Source organism: Homarus americanus, unplaced genomic scaffold (assembly GCF_018991925.1).
Source record: "Homarus americanus isolate GMGI-L3 unplaced genomic scaffold, GMGI_Hamer_2.0 scaffold50281, whole genome shotgun sequence".
NCBI classification, from domain to species: domain Eukaryota; kingdom Metazoa; phylum Arthropoda; class Malacostraca; order Decapoda; family Nephropidae; genus Homarus; species Homarus americanus.
The window spans coordinates 5,390,814-5,414,723 of NW_024742338.1; the positions used below are offsets into that span (position 1 = coordinate 5,390,814).

Below are 23,910 nucleotides of genomic sequence, written 5' to 3' on the forward strand. Positions count from 1 at the left end.
GAACGTCGAAAACTTTCGACCAATATCGCTGCTAGAGGTACCTGCCAAAATCTTCGAAAAAAGAGTCAACAAGCGATTGCGGATGTATCTGGAGGACGAAGACGTGCATAATCCCCGCCAGTTCGGCTTCCGCCAGTACCGAGGCACATCCACCGCCATAGCTCAGGCCTACGAGCAGATCGCCAATGCCATGACTGGCCGCCTACAGCAATATACTGAGGACGTCAGCAAGGCGTTTGACAAAGTTTGGCACGCAGGACTGCAGTATAAGATCATACAACTGGGGCTACCGAAAATCTGACTCCGCCTGCTGTGCAACTTCATTACGGACCGCAGAGCCACAATCAAGATGCAAGAACATTTTGAGAAGAATTCTCACTATCGAGCGGCGTGCCTCAGGCTCTTTGTCTCACCAACCCTTTACACACTCTACACGGCTGACCTGCCACCCCCAATCGTCGGCAGCGAGTACGTCATGTATGCCGACGATGTAACACAGATCGTCACCTGCCCAGGAAGGTCCACAGCAAGGATGGCGCGACTCACTGCTCGGGCAATAGAGATCTCGAGTATGAAAATAAATGGAAAATAAAACAAACAAACGAAATTTGAGGTCATACCCATAGCCAAATCTGCCGGCCCCATTGATGATCGACGACGAAGAGATTGAGTACTCTAAACAAGGCAGGTTGCTCGGCCTCATCATTTCGGACGGGCATCATTCCACGTGAAGGACAGACTAATAAAGCCAAAGTCGCCGCAGCCAAATTAAAACGTTTTAAACTGATGCCTGAGAAGATACAAGTTCACCTGTACAAGGCACTGGTGAGGCCTGTGTGGAGTACCCATCTATACCACCCGTCACACTCGGGAAGACTAGACTACAACAACTACAGAGCTTCCAAACAAGTGTTTGAGGTCAGCCAGGCCAAGCGCCACCCTACCAGGAGACAGTGGAAACCATCCACCTAAGAAATAAAACAGAGGCCCTCAACTTCAGGTTCCATCGCCTAGGGAAGAAGGTTTGGGACAAGCTCCTGGACGACCTCACAGCCCAGACCACCTACGCGGGAAGACATCAACGGAGGGAGACCCCACGCCTGGTGGCCCCGGAGTCTGCCCGCACTACAACAACCCAACCCGCGATCCATCTATGTCCGCCACAGTGATCCACCTTAGATTAAAACTTAGATGATATAAATTCACATTTAACAAGTCACAATCATGAGTCCATAACGTAATACAGTATAAGATGTTAATAAACTTGTAATTGTAAAATCAATCTAGTCATTGTCTACTAAAATAACCATTGTGCAACCTCATTCTAAATCCTAGGTTAGCTTAGTTAGCCAACAAACTCTGTAATATGTAAAACAAGGGTGTCGTCCCCTCTGTTTAACCCATTAAACTTCTTTTCCAACCTTTCCCCCACGACTATATGTTGTGACTCTCCATCCTCATGTCTGGCTGTGCCTTGAGCCCCAGCATGCCTTCCACCCTTCCCACCTTAACCTAAAAAAAAAAAAAAAAAAAAGTGGGTGTGAAATATAACAGAGTCTAGGACTGCTTTTAGTGTCTTTGTGGGTTGGTCGGTAGCGTTCCCTAGTCCCACCCAGTAGGTCAAGGGTTCGAGTCCTGGCTGGTGAGGTCGTTGATTATATGTTCAAAAGTCCGCATGTTATATGGACTAAAAATGAAGTATATATATGGTACCTCGTGTTTCATACCAGCTGGATTCGGTAAAATGCTACTGACACCACATACTCGGCACGGGCAGTTCCCAATGAGGTTCACGGCGCCATCAGCTCGAAGAACAGGCTTTGTGTGAAATATAACAGAGTCTAGGACTGCTTTTAGTGTCCCTGTGGGTTGATCGGTAGCATTCCCTAGTCCCACCCAGTAGGTCAATGGTTCGTGTCCTGGCTGGTGAGGTCGATGATTTTATGTTCAAAAGTCCGCATGTTATATGGACTAAAAAAGAAGTATATATATATATATATATATATATATATATATATATATATATATATATATATATATATATATATATATATATATATATATATATATTCAGAAATTTCAAATGCCCCGCCATTAGCGATACTGAGCGTTCAAGGTCGTCTGAGGGAAGAGAGCGCTCCCTGCACATAGCGAGAGTTTGGGGAACTAGGCCTAAGTGATATTAAATGTAATTTGCCGAATTAATAATGATGCGATTCATGAAGTTAAGGGACTATTATTGAATTTGAAATTATTATAGATCGTTTATCAGTCTGAATAATGTTACGGGTGTCCCAAGGAGTTATTAGTTAGGCGGAAAATATGTCACGTAGGCCTAAGCTGACGCCTTGAGAGGACGCGACGCTGGCTCTCCCTCAGTCACGGGGAGCAGTCAGGCATACAAGATGTCCCTGCGCGTCCGTCACAGGAATAGTCACGTGGCCTAGTCACCTGTGTTGCACTATTGCAGTATAACAAGTAAGTCTCATTCGATCTCAGACAGGGTTAGATAGGGCAGTGGTAAAGTAAACTAGAGCTAACAGTGAGTTCATTTCAGGGTTTCCGTCAGAACCCACTTGACCGGAGTTGACCGGAGTTGACTGCGAGAGATTGACTGCCGTTTGAGACTGCCGTTGATGATTGAGGGTGGCGATTGTCGCCATTGGACCGATCAGTGTAGGCCTGTCTCTGTTTAGCGGGGTAGCAAAGGATCTCTTGAGTGAACGAGTGCTCCCGACAACTAAAACGACACGGGACCAGCATCAGCAGTGGGTGATCAGTTCTTACCACTCGGGTGCACAACACCACGTGTCCTCGGTCAGCTAGAAGTGTTACCTACTGGCCATAGACACCTGCTGGCGTTCTCTCTTCCTGCCCATGGACGCACTGGGAGTACACTGAGGCTATCTGAGTAAATTAATGGTCACACACTGAGACCATGAGTCTAGGACTCTAGGAGATACCTAGAGGAACATTTTATCTCCCTTATTACGGGTGTAGTTAATACCATTTCTCAGTTACTGATATTATCTTGACGTGTGTAGTTTAATATTTCTTAAATAATTTTGATAGTAGTGTTTTTTGAATGTTTGTGTCATTAAGTGGAACCAGAGTGATACTGTGATTTGATTCTTTTAATGCATCAAATTTTTCTCCATAATTCTGATCTCAGGTATAACCTTTGTTCCCCAGAGTAGTGTTTAAGTTAGGTTAGGAAGAGTGCATCTGCTGGGGTGATATAATTTTGTTGAGTGCCCTTAAGGCCTATTCATTGTAGAGTATTTAATTTCTTATTTTTATTCCATTTCCTAAGTGACTGATATTATGTTGTTGAAAGCCCTTAAGGCCTATTCATTGTAGAGTATTTAATTTCTTATTCTTTATTACCATTTCCTCAGTGACTGATATTATTTTGTTGAGTGCCCTTTAGGCCTATTCATGGTGGAATTAATAATTTCTTATTTTTATACCACCTCCGCAGTGGGGGACATTATTCTGTGAAAGCCCTTAAGGCCTGTTTCATGTGTGCAATCAACATTTCTTAATACTTCAAATTTATTGCTGCCTGAGTTTCTAATAATTTCTATATCATGTATAACTTTTATTCCCCAGAGTAGTGTTTTAAGTTCAAGTTAAGAGGTGCGCACATTGGTGTACCATTATTTGATTGTGTTTGTGGTGTTGGAGGGAATTTTACAGTGTGTCTCATTCATCCCAGTAACAGACGCTATCCTTCCACGGGTCACGGACAATTCATTTTGTTTAGTAGATTTAAGTGTTCTTGTGCTGGTTCGGGATTTTTCTCAAAGGGGCGCTTCCATTGCCATTACCATCTATTAATCTTTAATAAACCCCAAGTCCAGTAAATTCCGACCGGTTACATATATATATATATATATATATATATATATATATATATATATATATATATATATATATATATATATATATATATATATATATATATATATATATTCAGAAATTTTAACATGATTTTAGTGAGGTTTGAACAAAAATGACAGATCTGTCGAACAGGGAAACATAAGTAAGCCAGACTGAAACACTCATGTCTCGTGGCGAGTTAAAACAAAGCCTCCAAGCAATGCCCTCAGTCAGGGGGTGGAAGCATTTGAGCTGGGCCTATAGAAATTTAAATGCACTTTATCGAATTAATGTAGACACGATTCATGAAGTTAAGGGACAATTATAAAATTTAAAGCTATTGTGGATAGTTTCCCAATTCAAAATATGTTACGTGTGTCCCTAGGAAACTATTAGAAATTCGCGGATCGATGACGTTATGGGGGTGGGGGGGAGGCGAGAACCCTGAGGTATGCAGGCGTTGACCGGGTCTTAGTAAGTCCACGGTCATTAACCCAGACGGACGTCGAAATACGTGCTCCGCCAAGGAAAGCGACCATGTGGCCTCGTCCCTTCACGCTATGGGACCATGTGGCCTCGTCCCTTCACGCGCGTTCATCGGTGTTGCAAGTAAGTCCTTATTCGATCTCAGGCAGTGTTTAGATAGGTGCGGAGAAGAATTTAACAGTAGTTAACAAAGTACTCCTTTTGCAGGGTCACGAGACCCCACTTGGTCGGTGGTTGATGGTTGGTGGTGATGGTGGTTTGGAAGATATAGCTGGCTACTCATGGGGTGGATACCCACCCGGCCGGAGAGCAGACAGGATTCCATATTTACCAAACTACCATGACTGACCGCAGAGCTTGGATATGGTCGATCTGGCTCATCGAATCTCCCCACCTAGGTTCATACAACACCACAAGAATTACCCACACAACTCCTCAGTCAGTCAGTGATAAATCTTACTAAAGGGGAAAGTAGAACCCTTCCCTCAGCTGGGCAGGGATCACCTGGTTGTACTCTGAGCTGGCCTAACTAAGCTGGGTTTAACGGTTGCTCTCTTCCTGTCCATGAAGTACTGGGAGTAAGCCAACTGAGTGCAGAAAACACGAAGTTCCCAAGCGCTTTCGTGTAATTCACATCTTCAGGGGTGAGTACAAACTAAGGAGTAATACTTAACAAGGCTAATATATACAGTAGAATGGTGAGATCAGGTGTATATATACACCTTGTTTTGTACTTCTCCTTAGCCTGTACTCACCCCTGAAGATGTGAATTACACGAAAGCGCTTCGGAACTTCGTGTTTTCTTCTTTCCTTGTGGTTATCATCATATACCTAGATCACGCGCACCTACAGTGATTTACTTGCATATATATATATATATATATATATATATATATATATATATATATATATATATATATATATATATATATATATATATATATATATATATATATATATATATATATATATATATATATATATATATATATATATATATATATATATATACTGTATATTAACACATCTGAGCTTCAGCGTGTCGCAAGATTGGACATCATCTGGGACGTGTACCCGCCAGATAGCTTGAAATGTGATGTTCGCAGAAAGCGAGGAAAGAGAGTTAAAACGACGTGTTGAAGGATCTAGTTCAGTCCCTTGGAATTGACAGGAATTTCTACGCCTCGATGCCAACAAGGCAGAGCTATCTATTCCCTTTGCTAGCACGGACTGCTGTCGGAATGAAACTGATAAGCAAGTCATCACTGCGCACAACGTTGATGTGCTTTGCTCCATCAGTCGAGTTGATGTCTCAGGTCTCGCTCCATGGACGAATGAAGAAGCAGACACAGGCATACAACTACACCTGGAAGATGTTGTGAAGCAAGGCCACAACGAGGTGTTGATTCGCTCGGTGGATGCAGATGTCGTGGTTCTGGCTGTGACAGCCGGCCAGCGTCTCAACATTGGTGAATTTTGGGTTGTCTTCGGGGTTGGGAAGAACTTCAGATACGTTGCTGCACATGAGATATCAAGAGCACTGGGGCCTGATCGGTGTGTTGCCTTGCTGATGTTCCATGCCTTTACAGGATGCGACAAAGTTTCCTACTTTGGAGGTAGAGGCAAGAGGGTTGCATGGGAAACTTGGAATGGCTACGGAGATATCAGTGCAGCATTAAGTGCCTTAGCTGCTAGGCCAAGCCCTTAGTCAATGGAAGAGCACATGGGACAATTGGAGCATTTTCCTCCTATATGATCGCACCAGTGATCAGAAGTGCGTGAACCAAGCCAGGAAGCAACTGTTCACCCAGAAAGGCAGAGCTCTGGATGGTTTGCACTCAACACGGCTGCGCTTATCCAGCACACCAAACGAGCTGCCTACCATCTGGATACTGCGGGTCCCAGATGATGGCTGGAAGGCCAGAGTTTCCTTCACCATGTGAATGGCACTGGATGAAGAAGACAGAGGGAGGCTGGGAAATATGCTGGACAGTACTGCCAGAAGCTACGCAAGCCTGCACTGAGCTTTTGCCGTGTGGCTGTAAGAAGGGATGCAGAGGTAGTTGCAAGTGCATGGAAGTAGCCCTCCCATGCACAGCTTTTTGCCAGTGTGGTGGATCCTGTAGTGACTGAGTTAGTGACTCGAATGAAGTAGGAAATGAAGTATGACAATATATAAAACATTCTGATCAGTGGTATATTACAATAAAAGTTGTTTTATCGCCCATCAAATCAATCTTGTTTATAAAAACATTGAAATCACCTGTATATCAAATGGAGTTAACCTAATAGACTATGGGCGCCTTAGCGGCAAGTGGCCGTCATTTTGGAAAATGGTTTTGCTCTCATGGGTCAAACCTGTGATGTCCCTATGGCTAAAACTCTTTAACTAGGCATACCCTAATTGTGTGCCAAATTTCATGCTTTTATCATCAAAGGCACGATTCATCCACATATCTGCTGCGCTATAATTCGCATCAGTGTGTAACTGCTGCAACTGACTCTCCTCGGGGGAAGGGTATACAAAATTAGAATAACAATACCAACGTATGGATAAACAGCAACATTTATTTGGTAACGTTTCGACAAATCTATTGACATTACCAGACCTTAAACAAAATTAAATACAAGAGTATCGAAACAAATGTGACGAATATAATAAAATAAATAGATCACTGAGCACATTTAGAGAACAAAAATCTTTGAACAACAAACCATTGAGTTATTAATTATTAACTTTACTGCAATTTATTTATACAGAGCAAAACAATAAAATGAACATAAGCTTATATCGGTGAATATGCAAAAATTTGCAAATATTTTACAAAAGGCAAAAACAAAACATATCCGTTAAAAACAAAGTAATCAAGTGGAGAAGTCGTGGGCGCTCAGTACTGGCTGTACTCGGTGGGTGAGGAGCGACTCTACTGTGATTCTTGTCATGTCGCAGGGGAAAGTGGTGATGATGGTGAAATAACTCTGCCTTAATATTTGAAATCTTCATTCCTTGTGATAACTGTTAGGTAGTTTGCTCGCTACACTAACATTACACTGGGCTGCATTTGAAAAAAAATTCATGAGGTGCCGGGTTTCTTAGCTGATTCTTTATGTATTTTGCGTGCTGATTCCAAAAATGCCATTCATTTTGCCCAATCAAGTCAGATTTTTATGCTATGGGAATTAGGAAAAAATCGAAATTCTTAAATATGATGTCAAAATTTTTATGCAAAATATATCATAAGAAATGTAACCACAACACATAGGACCAAAATATGTCAACTACATAGATGCCTTTACAGTTAGACATGCATAAATGGCTGTCGCAGAGAATTTCTTTGGTGGTTGGTGTCTGGGGCGTCCCGTTTCAGACACCAACAGTAGTCGGCGAGCATGTTGATATCCCAGCGACCCTGGTACCGCTCCTCCATTACACGGATATCTTGATGGAAGCGTTCTCCTTGTTCCTCACTCACATCACCACAGTTCTCTGGAAAGTAGTCCAAGTGGGAGCTGAGGAAGTGCATCTTGATGGACATGCATGCACCAAGAACTTTGTAGCTCAGAAGTAGGTCCTCAACAACTCGTCCATACTCTGGACTTCTGTAGTTGCCAAGAAAATTGGAGACAATAGACTTAAAGGCATGCCAGGCTTTCTTCTCATTTACATCCATGCTGCAATCAAACTTGGGGTCTTTGAAAAGCTCTCTGATCTGAGGGCCATCAAAAATTCCTGCATTCAGCTTTGCCTCACTGACTTTTGGAAATTTTTCTTTCAGAAAATTGAAAGCCTGGCTTTTTTTGTCCAGTGCCTTTACAAAGTTTTTGAACAGACCGAGCTTGATGTGCAGTGGCGGAAGACGAATGTTCTGCGGATTCACCAGAGCATGGGCAACAACATTGTGAGAACCTGGAGTAAGTCCACTTCTTGCAGGCCAGTCACGTTGCATGTAGTGCTGCTTGTCTGCTCGACTATCCCACAGACAGAGGAAACATGGAAACTTGGTGTAACCACCTTGTAGGCCCACCACCATGGACACAACCTGTGGAAAAAACAGATTAAAAATATGTTTAGCTTAATAGTTTTATTATTAAAAAATATTAACACTTCATAATATGACAGTATGTCGGCAGACATAATTACCTATTAGAAAAACTGTCAACAAAATATCAATTTTTGAAAGCAACTGTTTTTGGTGTATTAAATTACCTTCAAGTCTCCACAGATCTTCCAATTGTGGTCTTTATACTTCAGAGCAGTTAACAGATACTCCATGTTGTTGTAGTTCTCATCCATCTGCACTGAATGCCCCACCGGAACAGACGCGACCTGGTTTCCATTGAACAACAACACAGCTTTCAAGCTTCTTTTTGATGAGTCAATGAAGAGCCGCCACTCTGATATATTGTATGATATTCCCATAGCTGCAATGAGTCCACTGATATTGTTGCAATACACCAATGAAGTTTCCTTGTCAAAACTGAAGAACTTGCGAAATTCCTTGTCACGGTTACGGTACCAGGCAAATGTTGTTCCTGGTGCTAAGACATTGTGTTCGCAAAGCCGTGATCCTAGTAGTTGAGCTGACTCCTTAGACAAGCACAAGTCTCTTGTTAAATCATTCAACTCAGCTTGACTGAAGGGTATGGGCTCTTTTGCAGAAGCTGTGGGCAAGTATGTACTAGAAGCGTCAGTCTCTTCTATGTCTTCATCGATATCATGATCGTCATCGAGTATCATGTCCCTATAGTTTCTGGTGGAGTTGGAATTGGTATTCCTGGTCCGTGAGGAACTGGTTTGATGGCTGAGGGTACATCTGGATACTTAACATGATGTTTGTTCTTCCTGTTTATACCTGAAATGTGAACGAAAGATTTAGTATCAAGATAGCATAACATATTAACTTACAGATATATTTAAGAATGCATGAACATACTGCATTTGATATATTAGTATTGATGTATTAGTATAACTCACCCTGAAGGTTTGTCATGCAGAAGTAACAGTCCGTGGTATGATCTCTGCCTTCCCTCCATACCATAGGAATGCCAAATGGTAGACGTTGAATCTTCTTGTTGCTCCAGCGCCGCAGATTTTCAACACATGTTTTGCAGCACATGTGAGGGGCAAAAGCTTTATCTTGGTCTCCAAGTTTCATTCCAAAGTATGCATGATATAAGTTTTTCACTAGGGGAGTAATGGTGCACTGTCGGTCTGTCATTGTTACACAACCGCACACATAGCAAACCCTGTTCGGGTCGTTCTTGCACTTCCGATTCATGATTAAATGTACAACTCTGTAAGAAGAAAAAACAGGTGTGTATATGATTAGAAATATGCGTGTGTGTGTGTGTGTGTGTGTAAGAGAGAGAGAGAGAGAGAGAGAGAGAGAGAGAGACGCACACACTCCCACTTTCTTGAAGTCTCGAGAGACACTGACTGAGGGTCTAGACTTTAGAGGCACATAGGGGTGGTTGCTAGTACATGCCATGTACCACCAGATGAAAAAGAAATTTAATTGTGAAAAAATATATGTAAAAAAACACGGACATATACTCTTTTCCTTTGCGTCACGGCGGACATTTAAATGGCCGGCGAGCACGTGGGTGTATTTAAATGCATCGTAAGGGCATTAAAACTGACCGAAATCTTTTCTGTGAGGCTTGCCAATGTCTCGGATGATTTTTTTAATGAACGAATATGAGGACCCCATTTTGAGCGAAAAATGCCAATATTTTACCTGAATCTCCTCTTAAAATGCTATAGCACAAAATTCTGACCTGATTGAGCAAAATGGATAACATTTTTTAGATCAGCATGCAAAATACACCCAGAAAAGCTTAATAATACACAAACCTCAAAAACTATGCAGGGCAGTGTTATTGATGAGATTTCCTCTGACAGACCTAAATCAAGTATATTATTCCCCCGGGTAGGTATAAGTATTATCATGTAATATGTACTGTACATATTGTTAGAATGGATGTTGTATCAGTTTACTGTAATGTCAGAATTCGACTTCCTTCCATTTGCCAGACGTAATCAATACCTTAAATCAGCACACATCACTTCCGATCATGGATTACTTAAGCGATGGGTTGACAGTGTGGAGTGAATTTAAACAGTGGGTGACGTTTTCAATAGACGTCTGTTGTATCTCTGTATAACTGTAAAGGCCTGGGACTTAGGGATAGAAATCCCTTACCAGGCTAATCAGGATCTTAATAAAGGAAAGTCAAGGACCATGGTTTTCCGAGGAATAACAAACAATCGTTACAGATTGACATCTCTTTACTATAAAAATATAACACAAAACTCTGACACCACTCAACAACATCAAATAATTACGGGAGTCAAACAATTAATGGAAGCAACAATTAAAGGAATCAAACAAATAATGGGAGTCAGCAATTAATGGATTCAAACAATTAAATGGAGTCAACAATTGATAGAATCGAACAATACAGGGGAGTCAGCAATTAATGGATTCAAACAATTAAATGGAGTCAACAATTATAGAATCAAACCATGAACAAATATTTCCTACGGCAGTGGCCCTGGGGGAAGGTTCTGGAACAAGGTGATGCACACTCAGGATAGGGAAGCGTCCACTTCAATTCCACACTCAGCGACGTCTTGAAAAGGCAGGAGAACACCGGGGCACCGACGGAATGTGATGAACTTATGGTCGTGGTATGCGGTAGTGGTAGATGACCAGAGAGTTGGCAGTTGATAGGTGAAGGTCTGGGAACACAGCCCACGAGTCCAGGACCTATGATGAGATCACAGCCAGAATTTGACGGACAGCAGGGTAGCTAGATACTGACGGTATGGCGGCTGGGTTGAATCTGCTCGTGGCGGAGATAGTCGCTGCCGTTATCACCTCCGTCCAACCACCCCAAGGGTCGTCTGCACCAGCAAACGAGCGAGTTAGCAGCGGTAACTAGCCGGAGGATCGTTTCCGCCCTTACAATAACATATCCCAAAAAGAGAGCCCTATTTTTATACTTCTCCTTTGCTGGGTGTCGTGAGGTGACCCGCTGAACAGTAAAGGATGAACCGGTTTTGCACTCCCCACCTCAAGTGTACTGTACCACGAACTTCTGTGTTGAACTGTACATCTGATAAGGCACTGTGACGTGACGAGAGTTCCGGAAGTGGAAAGGAGGTATTGGAAACAACCACAACAACAACAACAACCCTAGCTAAACCTCGTGGGCAAGCGTGGAACGGGACTGTGCCTACGTAAGGGTCGAGCTTGTGAAACTAGAGTCGGGAGTGACGCTGTGTGGCGCCACTAGAAAACGGATGCGTGAGTCCATGGTACCCAGGACAGGGAGAAACAGGTTTGACGTGACTGAGGAAGGAAGGACACGGTGCCTACGGTGTTCAAGGCAGGCAGACAGACATAAACTTCAGTATGCATTGTGTTAAGATGAGTGTGAGTGAATTAAGGAAAGTGGAGGAAAGTAGGATATAATTTTTTTGTGTATTAGGCTTAAAATATATTAATATTATAGTGGTGAAAGAACGGCGATGATTTATGAACATTTGTTTATTAAAGTGAATACTGAAAGTGACTCAGTGAAAGAATTAACTGGGTGAATTTATATAATTTTCTTTGTATGTTTCTTAACATTGTATTGATTTGTTTACCCAGCTATAGTTATTATTTGCTAGAGTGTGACTGTTCATGCTTGCTGAGTTGAGAATATCCCAAACCGGTTAATACTTAGTGAACTTATCTTCTGCTTGATTAATGTTTATTATGTAGTCTTGTCAGAGGCTTTATTCCTTTTGCTAAAGCATTAGTTTTCTTGTTTATTCTGTATATTTCTTTTTCCTTTTATTTATTGATTTTCTTGCATATATATTTGTAACCCCTCACACTCGTGAGATACTTTGGTATTGCACACCTTAGTGTAACATCACTTTAAGTGCTACTTTGGCGACCCTGTTACTCTTTACTCTGTTGCCGGAGTGGGGAAACCTATGATTTGACACATTCTGGGACCACCATTCCGTAACAGCACTCATTTATAAGAATAAAACCTGTGAATATTTTCTTGCAAGACGAAAAATGAAGCAATATATTCCGTTGGAAAGGAATCTATCTGCTTGTTTTCTTACCGTAATGGTTATTAGTAATCTAGTCGCTATGCCTTTACGTAACCTTAGAGTTTACATCCATTTATATAATTACACAAACTAATACTTCAACAACACAAAAACCCGAAAAGATATGGAGTAAAATTCATCTGCAGTTGTGTAAATCATTGTTTGTGTTCCGTATATCACATGTTTCACACTTAAAATAATCAAGTATGGTTTAGGGACATCGTCCTTCTCCGACAGAAACAGTAAGACAACAGAGGCGGCAGGATGTTGGTGGAACTGTTACTGTTGGTAGCGCTGTTCTTCCTGCTGTGGAGGTTCTTCAAGAAGACTGACGGAATGCCCCCGGGTGAGTGGTTACCCAAAGTGTTACCCTATTCCTCCATATTGTTTTTCCATGGCCTCTACAATACAATAAACTTCTGTAAGATGCATGAAATTATTGAGGGAAATATATTCTTAACTGCTGCCACCGCTTCGAAAATTCAGTAACAATAACAATTCATGAATAATCTCCATTTCCTGTTCTGAAACCTCAATGGTACCTAGAACACTGTAGGATACATCAGGTTTCATCGTGTACAACAACGAGTGAAACAGTCACCTGTTGCCCGAACCCCAACACGTTCTGTAAGGTTCCTTTCGTGTTTAGTGGTTTGCTACTGAGTCCTGCTGGTCTTTTATGCTGGGCAAATATATCCATCGACATTCTGTATAACTTCCGCATAATTTATATACTCAACTTTTCTTCCAGTAACATACAGCTCCATTCTTCGTAAAGTTTTATGAGTAAATTCTCCACCAGGACGCTGGGGACTTCCTCTGATTGGCTACATCCCACTGACAAGGAAAAGCATACACAATCAGCTATTCGACCTACACAAGAAGTTCGGCGACATATATGTGTGAGTAGCACAGCTTTGTGTCACTATCACAGTGTTTCTCAAACTTTTTCACTCCATTCCCCCCGTGAGGAACACTCAACATCCTCGTGGCCCCCCTTCAGTTCTCTCACAAGCCCCTCACAAATAATGATGAAAATAAACTGTTTTGGTTCTCTTCCTTTATTTTAATGTTTACAATCATCAAACAAAATGCATATTTTGTTATACCTCAATGGGAGGGATGTCATTGTTTCCTTTCAGTCAGCCGACTGATTCAAGGTTGAGACACTGATAAGCACATCTCATGTCTGGGTCCACATGTAACCGGTTTCGGCTTTTATTCTTTATTTGAAGAAGGGTGGAGAAACCAGATTCACATAAATAAGTAGTAGAAAATGGCAAGAGGACTCGAAGTGCGATCTCACTAACTTTTGGATATAACTGATACATTGAGCACCAGAATACAGTCAGAGATTCTTTTTCATACAGGTCTCTGGCAACAGATTCGTTCCTGAGATCAAGGAATTCGTCCTAACCATCGTCGGGAATGGCAGCAATATCAAGAGTGCCAGAGAAAGGTTTCCTCACCAATTTCCCTTCTTCCTCCTCGAATTCTGGGAAGTACCTTTTGAGCTCACTTTAGAAGGATTTCAAGTGCTGAATTATTTCATTTTTGAGTGATGGGTCAAGTAGATGATCCTCTTCAATCTCGTCAAGAACAATTGAGAGATTCTCAAACATGGCAACATTTCCTGCACTGACTTTCCTTTGCCAGTTCTGGAGTTTGTCAGGAAATGCACGAATACAATCCATGTGGTGAAAACATCTCTTTCCTTGCCTTGTAGCTTGAGATTCAGCCTGTTTAGCTGCTCAAATATGTCTGCCAGGTACGCAAAACGTGGCTCCCACAGCACCCCGTTGCAATGACTTAGATCATCCTTCCCTTTCATTTCCAGGAACAACATAAGTTCTCCCCGAAGTTCGAACACTCGATTCACAACATTACCCGTGGAAAGCCATCGCACTTTGGAGTAAAAGAGGAGGGTTTCATGCTCTGAATCCATGCCTCTTCAAAGGTTCTGGAAAAGGCGAGAGTTCAAATCTCCTGCTTTCACAAAATTGACGCATTTTACCACTGCCTCCAGGATCTTGCAAAGGGCATCAGGGAGGGTTTTCGACGCCAGTGCAAAACGATGGATCATACAATGAATCCCTTTGGCAGTTCAGAGCTACTTCCTTGACGTGCTTCTGTATCCCCGATTTCGATCCCAGCATCGCCGGAGCCCCACCAGTACAACCTCCACAACATTTTTCCAGGTGAACCATTACATCTAAAGCTGTTGTGGTAGTTTCAAGCTGTGTAGAGAACAGATATTCATCCTTGATGCCACGCAAGAATACATACCTAACAAACACGAGTAGCTGTGCACAGGAACTCACATCCGTTGACTCATGCAACTGTATTGCAAACATACCAGTTGGAGACGATTTAATCTTCTGTATCACTTGTTCCATGATATCACCTGACATTTCACTAATTCTCCGTTTCGCCGTGTCGTCTGACAAGGAAATCTGCTGAATCTCACGTTCACTTGCCTCTCCAAGAACCCGCTTGACCATCTTTAAAGCACACGGCTGAATTAAAGATTCACCTATCGTGTAGGCCTTCTTCTTCTTTGCTATTTCAATGGTAACCTCGTATGATGCCTCAGCTATAATTAAGTTCTGTTGTTGGATGGTACCACTCTCATCCAGTCTCTGTTTTCTCAAACTCCGTTCACGGCGCTTGAAGAAATCGGGATCTCTTTCCGCATACTGGGGGTGGATTGTCGTCAGATGATGCTTCAGCTTACTAGGCCTCATGGAATCGTTCCCCAACATTTTGAAACACAACACACACTGAGGTTTCTCGATGCCATCAGCGAGGATTGATGTAAATCCGTAGTTAATGTATTCATCATTGTACTTCCGCTTCTTAGCAACACTGGCATCCATCTCAATTCTAAGGAAATTATACAAAAACAATATCAAACGGACAGAAACAGACCAATGATAAAGACTAAAAATTATAATAATAAAGAACAAAAATATAAGCCACTCATGAATCTCTTTTTTTACAAAAAATTTGTAATCTCTCTCTCTCTCTCTCTCTCTCTCTCTCTCTCTCTCTCTCTCTCTCTCTTTCTAAATGTTGACTAGGTCTTTAAAAAGCAGAATGTCACAGAAACAGACGAATGATAAAGACTAAAAATTATAACAATAAAAAAAAATATGAGACAATAATCCGAATGTCAATCACACAAACATGCATGAAGTCGAAACATACATAAAATGCCTATGCAATCACATGTAAAACATACACATACAGTCCACTCACAGTACACTCACATATTGTCCTAATGATATCTTGAGCAAGGCTGAGAACGTTCGGTCTGATCACCACTTGTAAAGCGATGACACAAGGACATGCACAGAACATATGAGATCAGTGACTCAGTCCAGCGCCCGTCACCCTGCTGACAGGAACTAGAATCGTGCAATCTGAGCGAATCCGTTGGAAATGAAAACTTGCTGCTGCTCCTTACTATGTAAATATCAAAATTGTACCGTACGGGTATTATGATTACAAGCAATGACAAAAAAAAGACAAATAAAAAAAAAAACGATTTCTCCCCTAACAAGGCAAAGCAACAAAAAAAGTTGAATCTGATTTTCCACAATTTCTCCAAACATATACTACTTACGCTAGCCCGCCATGGCCCCCCTAAAATCTTGCCGTGACCCCCAGTTTGAGAAACACTGCGTGACTAGCGACTACCTCTAACTGCAGTGGTCGGGCGGGAATGAGTGGAAAACAAATGTACCTTTCTCAGGTCCTCCACCATGTAAGAGACCTTGAAACTTCTTCATGTCGCCTTCACATTTGTCTGTATATGCAAAGTATGGGTTCTTATGGTTATATTTTAGAAAATATGATAAAATATGAAATTATCTACAAGGATTTCGCAATTGTTTCCAAGCACTATTCTAGGATGATACGACATTAACACACGAATTTATCCGAAGTGTTGACATCAAATTTGGAAATGTTGGATTTAGTGCTTATTCATAAGATTGCTGGTGAACCTTTCTGTATGTCGATGTCGTTGATATTGTAAAATATTGGATCATCTTAACGATTCAAGCAGAGAGACTACTGCCACAGTTAATTTACCAGTTTTATTGTGTAGAGTGAAATGTTTAACTAAATATATTGTTATCATTTAGGTAAATGTATTATGCATAATGTTTGTGGTGGCGACAGTACATGAATAAAACTGAATTGTTTATCGAAGGAGGGCACTATGTTCTTAAGTCATTTATTGAGTTAACTTTTTTAAATCACACGACCAGTATTATATACAGTGTATTTTGAGTTAGTGAGGTTATATTACCCCAGATGAGAAGTCAGGACTGGGTACGAAAATGTGTTTGGTAGATAAATATTACGATGATGAAAACAAAATCGATATTTGTTTTTTGAGTCTCAGAAATATTTCACAAAACTCTTTTTTTTCACAGATGGAGATTCGGGACGCAGGTAATGGTGATTCTCCATGACTACCAGCTAAACAAGGACGCTTTTACCAGTCAGGACTTCCTCGACAGACCTCCCTGGAATTTTTTTCGGTATGGGGAAGAAGCTGCCAACGGTAAGTCTATTGGTTGCATTCTATCTCCGAGTCTTCTGTTATGTATTGAAAAGGCTGTGGTTGATCTAAGCCAGTGATTCTCAAACTTTTTCACTCCATTCCCCCCATGAGGAACACTCAACATCCTCGTGGCCTCCTTTCAGTTCTCTACCAACCCCCTCACAAATAATGATGAAAATAAACTGTTTTGGTTCTCTTCCTTTATTTTAATGTTAACAATCATCAAAATAAATGCATATTTTGTTATAGCTCAATGGGATGGATGTCATTGTTTCCTTTCAGTCAGCCGACTGATTCGAGGTTGAGACACTGATAAGCACATCTCATGTCTGGGTCCACATGTAACCGGTTTCGGCTTTTATTCTTTATTTGAAGAAGGGTGGAGAAACCAGATTCACATAAATAAGTAGTAGAAAATGGCAAGAGGACTCGAAGTGCGATCTCACTCACTTTAGGATATGACTGATACATTGAGCACCAGAATACAGTCAGAGATTTTTCTTCATAGAGGTCTCTGGCAGCAGATTCGTTCCTCAGATCAAGGAATTCGTCCTGACCATCGTCGGGAATAGCAGCAATATCAAGAGTGCCAGAGAAAGGATTCCTCACCAATTTCCCTTCTTCCCCCTCGAATTCTGGGAAGTACCTTTGAGCTCACTTTCCAGGGATTTCAAGTGCTGAATTATTTCATTTTTGAGTGATGGGTCAAGTAGATGATCCTCTTCAATCTCGTCAAGAACAATTGAGAGATTCTCAAACATGGCAACATTTCCTGCACTGAGTTTCCCTTCCCAGTTCTGGAGTTTGTCAGGAAATGCACGAATACAATCCATGTGGTTAAACACATCTCTTTTTTTTGCCTTGTAGCTTGAGATTCAGCCTGTTTAGCTGCTCAAATATGTCTGCCTGGTATGCAAGACGTGGCTCCCACAACATCCCGTTGCAGTGACTTAGATCATCCTTGCCTTTCATTTCCAGGAACAACTTAAGTTCTCCCCGAAGCTCGAACACTCGATTCACAATATTACCCGTGGAAAGCCATCGCACTTTGGAGTAAAAGAGGAGGGTTTCATGCTCTGAATCCATGCCTCTTCAGAGGTTTTGGAAAAGGCGAGAGTTCAAATCTCCTGCTTTCACAAAGTTGACGCATTTTACCACTGCCTCCATCATCTTGCAAAGGGCATCAGGGAGGGTTTTCGACGCCACTGCAAAACGATGGATCATACAATTAATCCCTTTGGCATTCAGAGCTACTTCCTTGGCGTGCTTCTGTATCCCCGATTTCGATCCCAGCATCTCCGGAGCCCCACCAGTACAACCTCCACAACATTTTTCCAGGTGATCCCTTTAGCTGTGAAGAAAGAAGTTTACTTTTCCATCACATCTAAAGCTGTTATGGTAGTTTCAAGAACAGATATTCATCCTTGATGTCACGCAAGAATACATACCTAACAAACACAAGTAGCTGTGTACAAGAGCTCACATCCGTTGACTCATCCAACTGTGTGGCAAACATACCAGTTGGAGACGATTTAATCTCCTGTATCACTTGTTCCATGATATCACCTGACATTTCACTAATTCTCCGTTTCGCCGTGTCGTCTGACAAGGAAATCTGCTGAATCTTACGTTCACTTGCCTCTCCAAGAACCCACTTGACCATCTTTAAAGCACACGGCTGAATTAAAGATTGACCAATCGTTGTGGGCCTTCTTCTTGTTTGCTATTTCAATGGTAACCTCGTATGATGCCTCAACTATAATTAAGTTCTGTTGTTATATGGTACCACTCTCATCCAGTCTCTGTTTTCCCAAACTCTGTTCATGGCGCTTGAAGAAATTGGGACCTGTTTCCGCATACTGGGGGTGGATTGTCGTCAGATGATGCTTCAGCTTACTAGGCCTCATTAAATCGTGCCCCAACACTTTGAAACACAACACACACTGAGGTTACTCGATGCCATCAGCGAGGATTGATGTAAATCCGTAGTTAATGTATTCATCATTGTACTTCTGGTTCTTAGAAACACTGGCAGCCTTCTCAATTCTAAGGATAATTATACAAAAACAATGCCGAACGGACAAAAACAGACGAATGATGAAGACTAAAAATTATAATAATAAAGCACAAAAATATAAGTCAATCATGAATCTCTATTTTTACAAAAAAATTGTAATCTCTCTCTCTCTCTCTCTCTCTCTCTAAATGTTGACTAGTTCTTTAATAAACAGACGAATGATAAAGACTAAAAATTATAATAATAAAAAACAGCTTTAGATATGATGGAAAAGTTAACTTCTTTCTTCACGGCTAACGGGATCACCTGGAAAAAATGTTGTGGAGGTTGTACTGATGGGGCTCCGGCGATGCTGGGTTCGAAATCAGGGTTACAGAAGCACGCCAAGGAAGTAGCTCTGAATGCCAAAGGGGTTCATTGTATGATCCATCGTTCTGCAGTGGCGTCGAAAACCCTCCCTGATGCTCTTTGCAAATCCTGGAGGCAGCGGTTAAATGCGTCAACTTTGTGAAAGCAGGAGATTTGAACCCTCCCCTTTTCCAGAACTTCTGTAGAGGCATGGATTCAGAGCATGAAACCCTCCTCTTTTACTCCAAAGTGCGATGGCTTTCCACGGGTAATATTGTGAATCGAGTGTTCGAACTTCGGGGAGAACTTAAGTTGTTCCTGGAAATGAAAGGCAAGGATGATCTACTAAGTCACTCCATCGGGGTGTTGTGGGAGCCACGTCTTGCGTACTACTTTCATCTTCTGCGGTTACTGTACCAAAAAGGGTGTTACTCATTAACCCAATAAAATTAAATAGACTACGTTTTTGACGCTGATTAGAGTGCACTTTCTTCCCGATGTCTTCAGGAGACATAGGTAGCTTTCCTTCAGAGTGCATTACGCTCCTGAGAAGTCTTTCCATACGGACGTTTTTGAAGGATGTGCATAGCTGTTTCATTGTGGACAGTTATTGACCTAAAGTGCACAGGCATTCGCTCGAAGCCATGGAACTGGTATTTGACAGTTATGACGTCGTCCACTACAAGTACTTACCCAGTTGGGCAACTAGATCTTCTGCTTTGATGGTGTCTGCTGAGGATGTGGCTGCTGCTATAGCTCTCCATGCCAACAGGAGTAGCGATATTCAAGCCATGCCTAACCGTAGAATTAGTAGAGTTTCGACGACAGCTGGTGACGTCAGAAGTCGATGGCGTCCTACTCTGGGAAGGATGACGTCACACATCTTGCAGTGATAAACCTGGGGGCTGAGCTTTCTTGCGGCGATCAACCTGGGGGCTGACCCTTCATGCGGTAATCAACCTGGGGCTGACCTTTCTTGTACCGGTCAACCTGGGGCTTACCTTTCTTGTGCACTGGAGAGGCTTAATTGTTTAAGCAAGAGGCTGCTCGCTTGTCTGCTTGTCTGGAATCCCGATGATAGCTTTCCTAGTACTCCTGTGTTGTAGTGGTGGCTGCTGGTTGGCTGGCTGTCTGGTTGGCTGGACATAAGCTGACTGGGACACTAAGATAACACTCAGGTAGGCTCGACTGGTGTGCTGTGTGCTGGTGCTGGGTGGTGGACTGCTATGTCAGCAAGTCTTAATATTGTCTTTGTACCCCACTGGATTTCTGTGTACACGTTTTACAAGTGTTTATAAGCATTGTCCACTTATTTTTTAGAAAATATTTTGTTTGGTGATTCACATAGACTGTTACTTGTGTCACTGGGTCATCAATAATTGCTTGAGTACTGCACTAGTTTATAGTATTCGTCTCACCTTTTGCCAGTAAATGTGATAGCTGTTTCAATATCACACTAATTGTCATAATTAAGTTCTGGAACTTCAGAGTGGCATGGCTGATGCAAACACTTCCTGGCATTTTCTGTTTTATTGCAATTTTTTCAGGTATATACACAGGTGCAATCTGAGAGAATATATTTGAATTCTCTCCAGGGAAGTGTTGCGAATAACACATTGAGATAACACTTTGAGTTAAGTGCCCAGCTTCCCTTTCCAGTGGTAGTGAGTAAACTGCCACTCCCTGGGCGTGAGAGTGCCCCGTTTGTTTTGCCAAATCAGCTGACCCTGGCTCGAACCTTGAGAGAGATGCAAGCCAAGTGATCTAAAGTCGTGAATTACATGGTGAATCACTTGGTGAATAACTTGGTGAATAACTTGGTGTTATTCATTTGGGTACATATTTATATAAAGCAAAGGTAGTCCAGACAAGAATAAAAAATCTTCTCAGACTGAGATATCACCACGGTGATTGTGGGTGTTGGTTGCCTGTACAAGGGACGGTAAGCTTTGACAGTCAAGGTTCTATAGTATTTATCGAACCAAGGCGAAGCAGGGCAGTTTTGCTACTAATTTTTAATAAATGTAATTATCAAAAAAAATTTTCATTATTTTTACATCAATATAGACTTGGATTTATTTGGATTTAGATGTCACCACTAAGCCACGTGGAAATGAATGTGGGTGACATGTTGCATTTGCTTGTGAGTGTTGTTACAGTAAATAGGATTTACGTTTAACTATGATTTTTATAACAACAAAAGCTGCTACAGCTACCGATTTACATGTGAGTCATCAGCTGATGTCATCTTAGTCATCAACACTGAGATAACACTTGTACGACTCAGAGAACCATGCTTCACGTCCCTCAGGCAAGGCACCGAAACATTAAACTACTGACCACCAACTTCTAATAAAACAACATAAAGCTGATATTCAGGTGTTTTATTTCCATTGTGAAGTGTGTTAGTTTCGTTAATTTATGCTTAATAAGCTTCTTATTCCTCTCATAGTGCTTGTATTTTTTTTTCCTAAAATAAATTTGAAGTTTCTGTGACTCCATTTTCTATATTGATGACTCTTACAGGTGTGATAGCATCTGGCGGGTCTCTGTGGCAGAATAACCGGCGCTTCGTTCTGCGTCAACTGCGGGACCTGGGGATGGGTAAGTCCAGGATGGTGGCAGCAGTGCAGTGGCAGGGTACACAGTTGGTGCAGCAGCTCAAGAACCAAGCAGGAAGACCAGCACCATTGCCTCACGCCCTTGAAGTCACTATTGTTAACGTCATCTGGCAGATGGTCGCTGGTGAGTAATCCCTGGGCTGTGGACCTTTGTCTTTTCATCTGTTTTCGAATCAGTGGATGGCGAACACGATTATCATGTGGTTTACCTCAACTTTAGCAAAGCCTTCGACAGGGTCACCCATGAAATACTAAAACGTAAAGTTGAGGCACATGGAATTGAAGAAGTTTTAAACTGAATTAGGGCGTTGTTACAGGCCATGAAACAGAGAGTCAACATTAATGGCACTAAATCCGATTGGGGTAACATCACTCGTGGAGTCTCAGTCAGTACTTTGACTACTATTTATTATACCCATGAACGACATAGCTATAGGCATAGACAGCAACATCAGTAAATTTGCTGATGACACTAAAATAGGGTGCGTAATTAAACCTGACGAGGCGTTCTCAAAACTACAGGAAGATCTAAGCAGTTTTTTTCGCATGCGGACAAATGTACAATACTTAGCCTAGGGTATGTAAACAGAAAAACCATATATGAGATGAACAACATTGATATACAAAGTAGTATTAGTTACAAGATTAGCAAGGATTTCCTAAACTATATCTTGCGCTTGTGAAACCTCGCTTGGATTATGAAGTTCAGTTTTGGTCACCGGACTAAAGAATGGATATCGAATCCCAAGAAAGCATAAAGAGGAGGATGGCAAGAACAATTCCGGGCATTGGGAACCTTGAGTATAGAGTCGTATAGAGACAGATTAAAACATCTGAATTTGCACTCCCTCGAGAAACGTAGAGGGGCGATATGATTGAAGTGTATAAATGACCCGGGCTTAAACAAAGGTACTTAAATTATCCAACCAGGAACAAACTCGTAGTAATGGTTTTAGATAAGACAAATTCAGATTTAGGCGCGAGATAGGTAAACACTGGCTCGGAAATAGAGTATGGGTGAGTGGAACAAGTTACCAAACATCATCATTAATTCTAACACGCTGGATAGGTTAAAATATAGGTTGAGGGGCTATGACCGATTGGGTTTTGTGTGTAAACGGGACTGCCCAGTATGGGCCAATACAATCGGCCCGCTGCAGTTTCCTCCATTCTTTTGTTCTTATGTTTTAATATTATTATGTATATTTATGTGAATAGCTGTTCAAATGTTGCACCAAGTGTTATTCCTTCATTGTCATGAGGAAGTTTCCGTTTTTGTAGAATACATTGTGAGTCCTGGATTAACAAGATTTACTTAATGAAATTGGATGTGCCGTTGGTGAGCAGTGGGTTTGTAAAATTTGCACAGAGAAGAGAGAGAATATCACATACATACACACACACACTGTGCTCTCTCTCTCTCTCTCTCTCTCTCTGGTAAAATGCTACTGACATCCATATAAATAGCACGGGCAGTTCCCAATGGGAGGTCACGGCGCCATCAGCACGATGAACAGGCTTTGTGTGAAATATAACATAGTCTAGAACCGCTTTTAGTGTCTTTGTGGCATGGTCGGTAGCATTTCCAGGTCCCACCCAGTAGGTCGAGGGTTCGAGTCCTGGCTGGTGAGGTCGTTGATTATATATATATATATATATATATATATATATAAGGGTGTGACCGTTGCCCTCCAAAAATAAAAAGGGTCCTACATTGCTGTTCAAAGTATTGGTGTTGTGTATTTATCTAGGAAACACCACTGTAATTTTTCTTGGAGATCGGTGCATGTTTGAGCTAGCACCATCGGCTTTACAAAATAACAAGGAATATTATTATCTAATGAACAAATATATATATATATATATA

General features: G+C 41.6%; 1 protein-coding gene across 1 annotated transcript in view; it reads left to right on the forward strand.

Annotated features, from left to right (window-relative positions):
* LOC121876848 (cytochrome P450 2L1-like) overlaps positions 1 to 22,175 on the forward strand; it is a 38,036-nt gene extending 15,861 nt beyond the window's left edge. Inside the window, exons 3-6 of the mRNA XM_042382308.1 lie at positions 12,722 to 12,830; positions 13,287 to 13,386; positions 16,927 to 17,057; positions 21,949 to 22,175. Of these exons, the coding sequence (XP_042238242.1) occupies positions 12,749 to 12,830; positions 13,287 to 13,386; positions 16,927 to 17,057; positions 21,949 to 22,175 (540 nt within the window). The 5' untranslated portion in view covers positions 12,722 to 12,748. The remainder of the gene's footprint in view (positions 1 to 12,721; positions 12,831 to 13,286; positions 13,387 to 16,926; positions 17,058 to 21,948) is intronic.
* The last annotated feature ends 1,735 nt before the right edge of the window (positions 22,176 to 23,910 follow it).